Source organism: Schistocerca cancellata, chromosome 5 (assembly GCF_023864275.1).
Source record: "Schistocerca cancellata isolate TAMUIC-IGC-003103 chromosome 5, iqSchCanc2.1, whole genome shotgun sequence".
Lineage (NCBI taxonomy): Eukaryota > Metazoa > Arthropoda > Insecta > Orthoptera > Acrididae > Schistocerca > Schistocerca cancellata.
The window spans coordinates 323,734,927-323,750,310 of record NC_064630.1 but is presented as its reverse complement, the minus strand read 5'-3'; the positions used below and the strand labels follow the sequence as shown (position 1 = coordinate 323,750,310).

Here is a 15,384-nt window from a genome sequence, read left to right as displayed (position 1 = left end):
TGCAATGCACCGTAAGGCCAAAATGCCCAGGAATGCTGTCAGACAGCCTTATCCTGTTGCACTATACTGCCCACTGCCACACTGCCAATCAGATGAAGGCTACACTTCAGCAATTTGGTTGGGAAACACTGCAACATCTTCTATACATCTGGATCATTCACTGTGTGATTTTCACATCTTTGGCAACTTGAAGAAAGATATGCATGAATGTTGGTTTCAGTTGGATGAAGAAGACCAGGAGTTCATGTGGTTGTGGATCTGTCAGCGGCTAACTGCATGCTGAGAAACAAAAACTGATTGTCTCAGCTTCCAGTGGGATAAATGTCTTAACGCATGTGGTGATTACCTTTGAATGGAATCATTCCATGGTGCCACTGCAGCAGGTGTTTGGTTTTCATTTGACTGCCCTTCATATATGTCCTAAAGGGCCTTCCAATATTGTTATTAATTTTTAATAACCGTCAAATAATTTTAATAGAATTCTTATTTTACCATCTGTAAAATGAATGTACTGGTATGTCATTTCAAGAATGCTTACAACAAGTTATGTATGCATCATATCTTCACATTACATAATTATTAAGATCAGTTTAACATGAAATTATATGGATATTTTGGCAATACTGCAATATATGGTCACGTACACAGTGTAGCATACTAATGTATTATCTAACATTCATCTTCTTTCTCACCCCCCTGCCCCCCCCTCCCCAATCTCTTCCACCACCTCCAAATTCCTCAGTTTTTCTTTTATTAAACTACTGGGCTATAAACACTACCTAGTTGTAATCTTAAGTCCCTATTGCACATGTAATGACTTTACTGAACCTGTGACTGTATGCTTGATTTTAGCAGGGCCACATAAGTACTACATCTATAAGATAAGAAAATAGCTTATATAACCTTTCAACAATATATAGTAATTTTAATGTTCAATAGTTCTTAATACTTTCTGATAGATTTCTTATTTAATTATTTGTAAAATGAATATACTGATTGCACACACAGAAAAAGAAAACCTACGGTGTATGCTTTAGATTTTCACATGCTGTAATTACTAAGACTATATTAATATGAAATTAAGAAATATTCATGTAATGCTGCAATGTATGATTAGCTACATAATATAGTATACCAATATACCATTATCTCTATTTCTCCCCCTCCACCTTCCCTACTCCCTCCCCCCCCCCCATCTTCTCCCCACACCACCCTTTATCCCACTCCCCCAGTTACTTACCATTTTACCATATTTTGTCTACTCCCTCTGTCTCTCCTAAAACCCGCTTCTCTGCCATCCACCCCCGTTCCCTCTACAATTCCCACCCTTGCTAAGTGTCATGACATGAACCAAGTGTCTCCATCATGGGTGGTTACCAGCTTCTCTTAAAGCCTGCTGAAGAGGTAGATTGGAGGTCTTGATTTGGTCATTGGTCTTCCCCTTGCTCTCATGCAAGCGATCTTTTCTTCAATGATTATTTTCTTTAAATTTTCTCCTTCTCTTCTCACAATATGGCCAAAAAACTGGAGAATTTTTGGCTGATGTGACAAGAAAGGTACAAGTTGCTAAATAAGGACACGCTAGTTCTTCTTTTGGTTCATTTTATGTTCAGCAACCTGTACTAGTACTAAAGTTAAAACACATCACTATGCTGCTTGCCTTGAAAGTCTATGTTTCATCACCAGAAAAAGATGCTGGATCTTTGTGCTGTTCATTATCGCTCTATTGTCCCAGATCTTGGTGAGCCTCTTCATAGCCAACTGCCCTGTCTTCTTATCTCATCTTCATAACTTCCCAGGTCACAGATGGCTGGCCCAAGACAGGCGAAAGAATGCACAACTTCCAGTTTCTTTAATTGACCTGCGAGTTGGACCTGTGCTCCACAATCAATTATCACGAGTCTGAACTTTCTGAGATTGATGTCTAAGACATATGCAGGACTAATGCTCTTTCCTTTTGTTAGTAGCTCAATAAGTTCATTTTCAATGCTGGCTGAAAGCATGGTGTCATCAGTACATCAGAGGTTGTTAATAGTTGTTGCATGGATTGAGATGCCTTTAGTCCAACCATCAAAGGCATTCCTAATGAGATGTTCTGCATAGATGTTGTACAATTGAGGCTAGGACACAAATCTGTCCGACACCTTTTGATATATTGAAGAAATCAGACATTCCAGCACTTGTGTTCAGAACTGTGGGGTGACTATCATATATACTTCTGATTAGCGCTATCAAGTGTGGTGGGAACTGAATTCTGCAAGCACCCGCCACAACTATTCCCAGACAACACAGTCAAAGGATTTACTCTAGCCATGAAAGCAGAGGAAAACACTAACACAGAACTCTTGTGATTTCTCAATTATTTGTTGTTATGTGAGGCTCAATGCATGGCTTGAAATGGCAGTTCACAATGTAGAGCAAAATTCTACTTGCGTGAGATATGAGTGCAACAGTTTGGTATTTGAGGCAGTTTCTAACTGACCATTTATGGAGAACACAAAGAATAAGATGTCTGAACAAAACAAATTATATTTTGTCATTTGGTGTTGACAATTTTTAAAAGACTAGTTATAAAATTTTGATTTAAGAACCCAGAGTTACTTGAAAGTAAGAAAATCACAACATAACAAACAAATTATTTCTGCACTTGACTCATACAGCAGCCTCTGATAACTGTTTCATATAATATCTAGATTAGTGAAAGAAGTAGCTCTAACTACTTATAATATTCTTGAAAAAAATTAAACCAATGTGCCAAATGTACAGACGAAAATAACTTTTGCATGATGTGTCACTGCCAAGTAACATAGCTCAACTAACTAACTTGACTATACATAAAAATAAATGCTGTGGTATAGTACACAAAATAACTGAAAGAAATACACAGTGAGATAAATAGCAATGACTTTTATTCAAAGACAATAATTACAGTGAAGTCACCACAATTTATGATGGACCCCTGGAAATTACAGAAGATGGGACATGGATTTTAATAGGGTGTGTGATCACCACAGATGGTAATGAATACTCTGCAATGTGCTCCCATGCTGGCCACTTGGTTGGTAAGGAGTTCTTGTGGTAGGGCATTCCATCCTTCCACCAGCACGGTTGATAACTGTGACCACAGTATGCTCACTGGTCAACATGTTTGCAACATTGTACTCCTTCCCCTTTTCACAGTTGCATTTAATCCTGACTTGTTGCTAACCGCACTCGTGGAGGACTAGAACACCCTATCACAAGAACTTCTTACCAACCAGCAGCCAAAGTGGAATTTTGTTGGACGGAACGCAATGCCCTGTCGAAGAACTGTTGTGTACTTAAGCAAGAAGTACTCAACAAGTACTACAAGAGGACACCACCAGATAGGCACAACCACTCGCCTTGTGTCTCTCCATTCTGTGCAGCAGTCTCCATATGGTGCTCACAATCCTAGACTTCTTTCTGCTCGTTGCCACTTCCTTGCTCCATGCCACTTCCTCCAGAGCATCATGTATGTTCGCTGATAGTGTGGAGAGACAATAGGGAACACTGTCAATTTTGGCCTACTTTGCTTTCAACTGGCACTGGTGGACACGGATATCCTTCTGCTGACAGTCTTGAAACACTTCGTGTAGCAGGCAATCAGTTAGTTCCACACCAACAATCACACAGTTAACTTCAGTTCCTACCCTTAGATCAGACAGTACTCTCAAGATTACCTTTTGACACAGCAGCTACTGTTTGTGGAGAACTACGAATGGAAACAGGATGTCTAGGGAAATGTTACTATCAGCAGTGATACTTAAAATATCATAGACTATCAAGACACAGCAAAGTTAGTTAGATATGACTGTATAATATTTAGGACTTCAAGTCCCATGCATCAAAGTATATCAAGTTAAGTAACACTTTGTTACATACTTTTAATAAATGTTATTTATTCTTTCTTATTCCACTGCTACTTCATTGTTATAATGCCATCCTGTCACAACAAGTGTTTACTTAATAATCATAGTATGCAATGACTTATGACCATCATCAAGGGGCTGTAGCAGGGAAACATTTTTCTGCTGCCATAGATGTTTGGGCTGAATTAAGGGTAGCTTTCAGTTACTACATTCACAACAAAAACCATCCTACCTTTTGTAATGTCCTTGGGACCATCATAACTCGCGGTGAATTCTGTTTAATCATTGTCTCACTGTGTATGTCTTTCAATGACCTTCTATACTATACAATACTGTAACAGTTCTTTCTAAGTATTGTCCAAGTTTCATCGAGCTATGTTACTTGGCAATGACACATCATGTGAAAGTCACTTTTGTCCTTACATTTTGCACATCAATGTATATTGAGGTATGAATAAAAAACACATTCTTTAAAGGAGAGGTGTACAAATTGCATTTAATATGCTTAATGGCAACAGCATGTTATTGCTATGACAAGAGCATATATTTTTAGTCACTGCAAAGGACATTAAAAAACAGTACAATCAAAATGATTACGTTAGGAGTAACTTTCTCTCTAAGAACACAGTACTTCCCAAATAGTGCCCCAAAAGTTTGCAGCTATGCTAGACAAGTCTGTGTTTTTAGGGAAGAGCTATGTAATGCATAAGGTTTGTTTGCTTCCACACTGCTAAATGGCTGGACCCAATCCTTGTCTGTCACGTGAACTATCATCACTAATATTTCTCACTTCAGTTTCCCCCTAAAGTGATACAATTGTAGAGTACGAATCTTCAACTCAACTTACTTTCCTAAATTACTTTCACTAATTTGGTATTTTTGTTTTGTAAAAATCTGTACAGTTTTCTACGCTCTAGGATCTATTGCATCAGTTTTTTCTTTTAAACTCTGCAAAGTCCTTAGATGATACTTTCTTCTGCAGTCCATCTTGCTCATCAGTTACCCCGCATATTTTGTCATCTTCTACCTGAATGCATTTTATATTAATTGAATGTGTGTGTGTACTGCAACTGGTCCAGGAACAATAAACTGCAACACACAACACTAAGAACTTTTATTTGTGTAATTTTAAACCACCCTGTTTCTGAAAACTGTAATAACTTACTGAAGAACTAATCATGAGACCTTATCTCAAAATATTAATTCTAAGGAAATTCTGTTAAGTTCTCTATGAAACTGACAATAATAACTTCAGCATGTCCAAGGTAACAGATGGTGGTATTCCAGAAATGAGTCATTGGGTTGTACACAATTAAGCAGAAACAGGCTTTCTCAAGTCAATTCACATATATTTCTCATATGGACACAGAACATAAGGAGAAAGTTCTCTTTTACTCTTAGTATTCTATTCATTCATTTTGTACTTTCAGTTCAAGTAAGAAATTATAGAATAAGATAGGGTATCACAATGTCAAATGAATTTCATGCATTCCAAAAAAACAACAAAATAAAGATGAATACAAACCATATGTGAACCCATACGACCAAGGTATTTCATCTTCTCTTGGACGACAGCAACCTGTTTGAGGTACCAGTCCCTTGCTTTTTCAACAGCTTGCAGTCCTTGCATCAGCACATCTTTTTCCTGCTCTATTTGTTTCATCCTTTTGAGCTACAAACAATAGAATTATAACAGTTATGACAATAACTACTGAGAACTGTATGCAGAGTAGAAACAGACCAATGAATGTTTTACCATCATACAAAATCTCTAAGAAACATGGCTGCTGAGATAATTAAAACTGGACTTAAAGATCTGTCCCAAAGAAAAATATAATATTTCACCTCCGAGTCCACTTGTTCAGCCACAGGTAACAGTATAAAGATAGGGAAAGTAAAATATATTTCTATTATTTATTTAAGAATCCTGTGATGATAAACACAAAAGTGATGATGCCTTAGACTGCTTAATGCTAATGAATAGAAATCAAGTTATTAGATTTGTAGCTATGAGTTAATACTGTTTTTGTTACACAAACAACAAGCAATTAAATTTTTTTAAAAGTCACAACATTAATGGTTATAGTGATAAACAAATTTATATCAATTCATATGGAATAAAATGATTTTGCAACAGGTGATTTTAATCTTACATGTTGTGTGTGTTATGAACCATAAGTGGCATTTCAAAGTTATTTCCAACCGCAGATTCTTATAGAAGAATGGCTTAAGAAGAATGGGACATTAAAAGTTTAATGTCGGTCAGGCAGTAACGTAAATGGACATGGGTTACTTGGAGGAAACATTGTAAAAATTGTTGTTTAAGGAAGCTGTGGATCGCTTCAGTTATGGAAGTTGGAGATGAATTTGTGTCACTTTCTTATAGAATACAAGTAGGATGTGTTAATCACTGTTCAGCATCACTCAGTAATCACAGCTAAAAGAAAACAGCAGGGAAGTCATACTATAGTGTTGAATGTTTAACAGAAGCAAATGGTTTAAAATTTTACTATAAATAAGAGATACAACTTATAAGAGTGGCACTTAATATGTAATGCAAGATTTTATTTTTCAAGGCCACTTTTGGTTTAAAAAATGTAGTTTTCTTTGTGACGTCCTTAAAGATCTCATGTTTATACATAGCTCCCAGTAGATGGCAGTGGTATAACCAGTCTCCAAAATGGTGTCCTTATCTGAGGTGTGTTCCTCCAAGCAAAGAGCAGTTCAATCGACTTCTTTTAACCATAAACCAGACCACCACAAATATTTATACGCATTTATGTAATGCCTATGACAGCAGACAGTGGATAAAAGTAAGGTAAGTAGCTGAGCAAGATATCTGTTATCAACAGAGCAAGAAGAAGGAAATTTAATCTCCTGTGCACAGTGCAGCAGCACACAGCTGTGACGTATACAATGTTTCAACATGCAGACATTATTTGAGGTGACCAATGAAAACTAATCAAGCAAGTCAGTGCTCAACTTGATATCTCTATTGGTAGTGCTGACACACTTCTCCACCAGTTAGCATATTCCAAGGTTTGCACCCATTCGGTTCATTGAATTCTAACTGAATAGCATACAGAGGAAAAAAGAACACATGGGTCAAGGCAGACAGCAACGATTTCTTGTCAAACATCATCACACGCGATGAAACATGGATTCACCATTTTGAGCCCAAAACAAAAGTAGTAATCCATGGGGCAGTTCACAATATTACACTTGGCTAGTAAAGTCATGGCTACACTTCTCAGGGACTCTGAGGGTATTAATCTGTTTGATGTACTCCTTCGTGATCAAACAATCAACTCTGAAATTGGTTGTGAGACTATCAGGAGATTAAAGAAAGGATTCCACAAAACACAAAATGTGAATGCACTCTTACTCCATGATAGTGCAAGGCTGCCCATAAGTCTGCTCACACTAAACTTTGGTGGACCTTTCATCCTCATCCTCTCTACAGCCTGGATCTCACACCTTCTGACTTTTCTCTTTTTGGTCCACTGAAGGATGGATTCTGAGGGAACCACCACAGCAATGACAGCGAAGTTACTGATGCGGCAAGATCTTGGCTGAGAGCAGATCAACAGAGTGGTACAATGACAACACACAGGTTCTAACATTAAGTTGGTGTGTAGCCATTGAACTGAACAGAGATTATATGGCAAAAACGAATTTTATTGCCAAAGAATTACAGAACTATAGGGTGTATTTAAATCATGAATAAAACCATCCTGGTATGAAAAAAAAGTGATCCATTACTTACTGAACAAACCTCATAATAATGATTTGTTGTAGATTTCACAGAATCAAGCAAAAGGTTAACTTCCTTATATGTTTAGTTTTGTATCACCCAGAATCTTGTAGATCCATTGTGGATAGATGTTGCAGTTAGATTCATAAGTATTTCTTTATCTTCCACAGTTTACAGCTCTAGACCCAGTCTGCTAGAAACAGAAGCTTCTCTCCATCTTTTCCTGACCTCCTACCAATCTTCCCTTCCCACTTTTCCCCTGTCTTCTTTTCTCTTCTCCAAAGATTCCTTCATTCCAATGATCCATTTGTCACTTGGTGTTACTCTAGGTCTCTTGCCTTCTACTGGTTATTTCATCAGCTGGTCTTGGTATCCTACTAACTCATATTCTCTAGAGGGAGCCCTAATACTAGAAAGCACACCCCTAGGTGGCAGATAACATGGAATGAGCCCCAGAAATAAGCATAAGAGATCTCCTGAACTCTAGATTTGAAAATAAAACAGGGAGACAGTGTAGGGGCCATGACTGTAACAAGTGTTTAAAACTGATGTACATAATATTATAAAATATCCATCGATGTTTCTTTCACACGTAACATACAACATACTACTTTATTCCAAGAGAACACAGATTCTTACTGCAGCAGATACTGCAACTGGGCCATGCAAACAATATATAGGGTAACAAGGTAGAGTGTCAAATAAAGTATGACACAGGCAAAGTCTCATTTTGTTACAATTTTAATGTGTGTGGTTTTTGTTCAAGGATAGGTCAATCACGATTCTTTTGTCAAAATTATGAATTTGTCAAGACACTGGTTGATATTTTTGAGAATGTATTATCAATAAAGTGCTTAAATATTGCCTTTAATTTAGAAAATGATAGCCCAAAGAGAGTCACCTTGTGGGAAATTTTTTCCCAGTTTAGTGCTTTATTACTTTGTGTGCAAAGATTCAGTGAAACCACTCAATGGATTTTAATCGCTTTCTTAGAGAGTACATGGTCACTAAAGCTGCAAATTTTCCAAAAACTCAATCAGAAGAACCCTTACAAATTTATTAAAGGAACAATAATAAACAGTGAAATAATTTCAAAGGACTGCATTTAATACTGTGGCCTTAACATTATCATCTTTGCTTCAGTGCCATTATGGTCAGTGAGTATTTGTAGAAGTAATGTTCTAGTGACTGATTTTACACAGGACCCAAACTTTTTACGGATTTTTAACAACCTTAGGGTAAGATTTTGCTTTTGAATTCATTGAACACTTCTCACATAGTTGTCCTGTTTCTGATGCAGGGGACATACAGAATTAACTACAGAACATAAACCATTAGGAATAACAGGAATGGCAAATTACTCGTTAATCTGGAAAACAGGGCAGAGAGTGAAGACAGCAAAGATTCCAAATGAGCAATTTCTTCTGTGAAAAATTTACAAAACAAATTACTACAGAAGTACCTTTCTTTGGCATCTTAGGACCAATATTATTCCGATATAATCAAAACATCAGAAGTTCCTGCCAGAAATGGTAATTTAAACCACCATGGATGTTAAAAATGAGTTGATATACAATAAGGAAACATTGCACATAAGGGCAACAATTAATTCAGCTTACAGACGGAAAATACAAGGTGCATTTAATAATTAATATAACACTTTTTTCTCACGGCCAATTTCAGTTGAAAAAATTTGGAATTAATTGTGGGACATAATGTAATATTCCTGCTTCAGCCCTATAGTTTCATAAAGTTCCAAGAAAAGATGGCTCTATAAGGCACCTTCAGAACACCATCTGTAATGGAGGTGCTTTCCAAGCGGAATGCGGTCACTGAGCTTTTTGGCAGAAAATCATAGCATCACAGGTATTCATAGGCACTTGCAGAATACCCAGTGAGACCTGGCAGTGAACAAAAGTATGGTGAGTCATCGGGCGAGGCACCTGCATCACCGCAACACGGTTACGCAAACCTCTTTGATCCCCTGTGTGCTGGCTGGCTGCACACAGCTGTGACTCCTGCAGTGTTGGAACATGCAGCGGTAGTGCTAACACACTTATCCACCACTTGGGGTACTCAAAGATGAGCGCCCGCTATGTTCCTTGCTGCCTAACGGAAGACCATAAAGTGCAACAACGGACCATCTGCGCGGAATTGATTGCATGTTGTCAGGCTGATTGTGACAATTTTTTGTTGAAAATCATACAGGCAATGAAGCACAGATTCATCACTTCAAACCAGAAAATAAAACAGCAATCCCTAAAGTGTAGCTACACCACATCTCCTCCGTAGAAAAAGCTCAAAGCCACAACCTCAGACAATAAAGTTGTGGTGAGTCTTCTGGGACTCTGAAGGAGTTATTCTGTTTACTCTCCTCCATCATGGTGCAATGATCGACACTGAATTGTGTTGTGCTATCCTCAGGAAACTGAAGAAGCAACTTCAATGTGTTCATTGCCAAAAAAAATGCAAATGAACTTGTCCTTCTCCAGGACAGTACAAGGCCTCACACAAGTCTGTGCAACTGAGAGGGGCTCACAAAATTTCAATAGACTGTTCTTCGTCACCTCCCCCCCTTCCTTTACAGCCTGGATCTTGCACCTTCTGATCTCCATCCGTTTGGCCCAATGAAGGATGCACTCTGCGGGAAGCAATACGTGGACAACGAGCAGGTTACTGATGACCAGTAGAACAGTACCATGCGGTCATTTAGGCCCTCCAAGTAAGGTGGCGTAAGGCCATCACACTGAATGGAGATTATGTTGAAAAACAGAGTTTTGTAGCCAAAAGAGTGGGGAATAATGTGGTGTATTGGAATCCTGAATAAAAGCAACCTCAGAATACTGCCAAATCAAACACAGATTCCACATATTGTGAAACAAACTCAGAATCATTAGAGATGAATAACTGACACTCAGTTGAAGCAAAATGAACACACAACGCTACCAACAAAGAAAACATCAACAAAATGTTACGACTTCATTGTATATAAGAGTAAGTGCCTTGAAGGTAGTAGTGTAACATGCATAGTACTCATTAGTGATTAGTAAAAGTATAACACAAAATAAAACACCACTGCTTTTCTAAAATATATTCTTGCAATTTAGTGCATATCACTGGGAAATTACATCCAAGTTCTTTGATGGATAATACTAACCATTTTTCATTTTTCTAAGTTTAATAATTTTCTTCATTATGGAGAGATGTTCACTCAGCTTTTGAATGAGAAAGCAAATAATTCAAAGACAAAGGTGTTTTCCTGGTCCTGATACCAGCTGAAAGAGAAAGAGTGAGTGGGTGCGCGGGTGGATGGGAGGGTGGGTGGGCACACGTGCGTGGGTGAACATTTTACACAATGTATAAATCCTTGTGAAACTAGTAATGTAAATTTATTTGTGGAATATAGTGAATAGATACTGCGTGAAGAGGTTGACAGAGCACTGAAAGATTCGAGTCGAAACAAGGCCCTGGGAGTAGACAACATTCCATTAGAACTACTGACGGCCTTGGGAGAGCCAGTCCTGACAAAACTCTACCATCTGGCGAGCAAGATGTATGAGACAGGCGAAATACCCTCAGACTTAAAGAAGAATATAATAATTCCAATCCCAAAGAAAGCAGGTGTTGAAAGATGTGAAAATTACCGAACAGTCAGTTTGATAAGCCACAGCTGCAAAATACTAACACGAATTCTTTACAGACGAATGGAAAAACTAGTAGAAGCCGACCTTGGGGAAGATCAGTTTGGATTCCGTAGAAATATAGGAACACGTAAGGCAATACTGACCCTACGACTTATCTTAGAAGCTAGATTAAGGAAAGGCAAACCTACGTTTCTAGCATTTGTAGACTTAGAGAAAGCATTTGACAATGTTGACTGGAATACTCTCTTTCAAATTCTGGAGGTGGCAGGGGTAAAATACAGGAAGCGAAAGGCTATTTACAATTTGTACAGAAACCAGATGGCAGTTATAAGAGTCGAGGGGCACGAAAGAGAAGCAGTGGTTGGGAAGGGAGTGAGACAGGGTTGTAGCCTATCCCCGATGTTATTCAGTCTTTATATTGAGCAAGCAGTGAAGGAAACAAAAGCAAAATTTGGAGTAGGTATTAAAATCCATGGAGAAGTAATAAAAAATTTGAGGTTTGCTGATGACTTTGTAATTCTGTCAGAGACAGCAAAGGACTTGGAAGAGTAGTTGAACGGAATGGACAGTGTCTTGAAAGGAGGATATCAGATGAACATCAACAGAAGCAAAACGAGGATAATGGAATGTAGTCAAATTAAGTCGGGTGACGCCGAGGGAATTAGATTAGGAAATGAGACACTTAAAGTAGTAAAGGAGTTTTGCTATTTGGGGAGCAAAATAACTGATGATGGTAAAAGTAGAGAGGATATAAAATGTAGACTGGCAATGGCAAGGAAAGCGTTTCTGAAGAAGAGAAATTTGTTAATATCGAATATAGATTTAAGTGTCAGGAAGTCATTTCTGAAAGTATTTGTCTGGAGTGTAGCCATGTATGGAAGTGAAACATGGACGATAAATAGTTTGGACAAGAAGAGAATAGAAGCTTTCGAAATGTGGTGCTACTGAAGAATGCTGAAGATTAGATGGGTAGATCATATAACTAATGAGGAGGTATTGGATAGGATTGGGGAGAAGAGAAGTTTGTGGCACAACTTGACTAGAAGGAGGGTTCGTTTGGTAGGACATGTTCTGAGGCATCAAGGGATCACCAATTTAGTATTGGAGGGCAGCGTGGAGGGTAAAAATCGTAGAGGGAGACCAAGAGATGAAAATACTAAGCAGATTCAAAAGGATGTAGGTTGCAGTAAGTACTAAGAGATGATGAAGCTTGCACAGGATAGAGTAGCATGGAGAGCTGCATCAAACCAGTCTCAGGACTGAAGACCACAACAACATAGTGAATACAGGGGGGGAAAGAAAACAATTCACTGGATAAATGGGGCGGTGAGTTGTCGGTAGGCAGCATAAACAGGATTGAAAATGTTGCTAGCTTTTGGACAAAATCTTCTTTAGAGCTATAGAGTACACACATAATTGCACAGCTACGTCGTCCCAGCTGACTACATTGAGACCTCAATCTCCCTTCACTCCTTCCTCACACTCGCCTCTTCCTCACACCCGCCTCCACCCTTGCCTCATGATCTTAACTTGACTGATTCTATGCTCACACAATCGTGTTCCCTGTCTCCCTTTTCTTCCGTTATACCTCACCCTCTAAATCCTGGCCTTGGAGTCATATTGTGCTGCATTCAACTCCCTCTGGTAATGTCTCCAATATCATTGTAAAATGGAATATGGACGGGGAAAAAACAAGTAACTGAATTATATAAATGATAAAAAGTCAATAAACAAGGGCAATTTTTTATTTTCTTGGGTATGAGAAGAAATTTATCTCTCTTCCTATTTTACAAACTGTAACAGTGATATTTAATGTGCAAAAGTGTAACTGGATATATTTATTTAATGCGTGATGGATGTATTCTTGTAGTGTTCTATATAGAAAGATTATTGGAGCCTGTCTCCACATGTCAATGGAACAATGTAATTATATCGAAAAACAAAGATGCTGTGTCTGCTTGTGTCTGTACATGTGTGGATGGATATGTGTGTGTGTGTGTGCGAGTGTATACCTGTCCCTTTTTCCCCCTAAGGTAAGTCTTTCCACTCCCGGGATTGGAATGACTCCTTACCCTCTCCCTTAAAACCCACATCCTTTCGTCTTTCCTTCTCCTTCCCTCTTTCCTGATGAAGCAACCGTGGGTTGCGAAAGCTTGAAATTTGTGTGTGTGTTTGTGTTTGTTATTGTCTCTATCAACATACCAACGCTTTCGTTTGGTAAGCTACAGCATCTTTGTTTTTAGATATATTTCTCCCACGTGGAATGTTTCCCTCTATTATATTCATATCATTAATTTGAACAATGTAATTAAAATGATTAAGATATGTTAACTGCATTTTAAGCTATCTAATCTATATAAACTATTTGGATGAATTAAGATGGACACATGGATGTAAGAGACAAAAATGTTCCATAAAACAATAACAAACAAAATATCTAGGCTGTCATTTACCACAATATGCCTGCCAAATGAACATGCAAAAACTATAAACTTCAAAACATTTATCCCACCAGGCCTAAAGCAGAAGGTAGGATGCCTGATAAACACATGGTTTCAGTTTTGACAAGAAATAAAATATAATATGTTAAAATGTGACACATTGGAACTGGTACACCACATATACAGAATTCAATGAGTCTTCCTGCTAGTGTAAGTAGGTGTGAATTACTAGGCCTGGTATGAAGAAATAAGAAGGTGTACAGTGATTAATCCACATCATCAATTTTAGCTTGCTGCTCCTTACTTTCCTAATCACTCAGTCTAACACTGAACTATTACTCACTAACACAATAACAAAGTAACAGATTTGGGGAGGAGGGGGGACGTGACAAAGCACCTCTAATATTTCCCCACCCGGCTGATCTTGCAGCGATTATACACTAGCTAATTTCCAACTGTTTCTGTATGCATTGGTACACAACAGAATAGTGTGTTTTGATACACAGTGCTCTCATTAGTACAGTGACTTGCCACACATAAGAAGAAAGACAATACAGGCATTATTTGCTGTTATTGACTGCAGTTGGGAGCTGGAGAATAGGCTTGAGTATCTATTGCACATTACTCGCTGCTACTTTTGTACACAATTCTATTTTCTTGGTTGAGTCATCAGCACTGGATGCTCAGATGCTCTATCTGTGTTATGGACTGGTAGTATAGATGATTGAAGACAACCTAAGTCAACATTTAACCAACTTATAAGCAACAGGCGTCCCCAATTCAACAACTTCAATCCCTTCCACATCACATGCTTCTTTCCATACAGCCTAGGCATCTATGATAAATGTATTACCTCCAACACTAAATGCATCAAAACCAATAACTACAACACTGCCAGACTTTCCTTTCCAATTGTTCCACTGATCTTGTCAACAGATAAATCTCCCAGACAGTCTCCAGCTCTGAGCAACACAGCTCCCTCTTTGAAAGAAAGTCAGAAAAACTCGGTGTATGAATCCAGTACCATATGGACCTCGATTATGTTTCTTGCCAAAAAGTTCATGTTTTCACAATATCAGTATCTCTATATTCCTGTTCCTGACAAGAAATCTGTTGCGCATATCACGTAAAACACTACTAGGTCTTCCACAAACAGTTCTATACATAATCATGGAAAAAGAGCCTGTTTGGACCTTCACTTACCAAGGAAAAAACAAACTAAAAACTAAAAAAAAAGCACATTCTATCACGGAATAAAATTTTACAATAAACTGCCCCTGGAAATTAATGAAATTACTACAACACATCTGTTTAAAAAGGCAGCTAAAACATTCTTCATAAGTAACATTTACTATACAATTAAACATTACTTAAAAGATCCAGAATAGTGATTAATAATGAGATTTTGGCAAACGATAGCACGGAAAGAGCAGAGTATAACAGTGTATGATAAACATGAAGAACTTTCTTATCTAACATGATATATGACTAATTGTAGACTTTTGTAATGGAAAGATGCAATTTTTAAGAGTTTTTGAAAGCTGGTGAAATGAGAAATTGTGTGGCTTTGCAACAAGAGAAGTGAAGAAATTACTTGTTTATTTCTATGCTGAGAATGTAATTCTTCATAAGCATTTGATCTGAACTGTCCTCAG

General features: G+C 37.9%; 1 protein-coding gene across 1 annotated transcript in view; it reads right to left on the bottom strand.

Annotated features, from left to right (window-relative positions):
- LOC126188894 (suppressor APC domain-containing protein 2) overlaps positions 1–15,384 on the bottom strand; it is a 121,283-nt gene that overhangs the window by 40,106 nt on the left and 65,793 nt on the right. Inside the window, exon 5 of the mRNA XM_049930582.1 lies at positions 5,416–5,562. Coding sequence (XP_049786539.1) covers positions 5,416–5,562 — 147 coding nt within the window. The remainder of the gene's footprint in view (positions 1–5,415; positions 5,563–15,384) is intronic.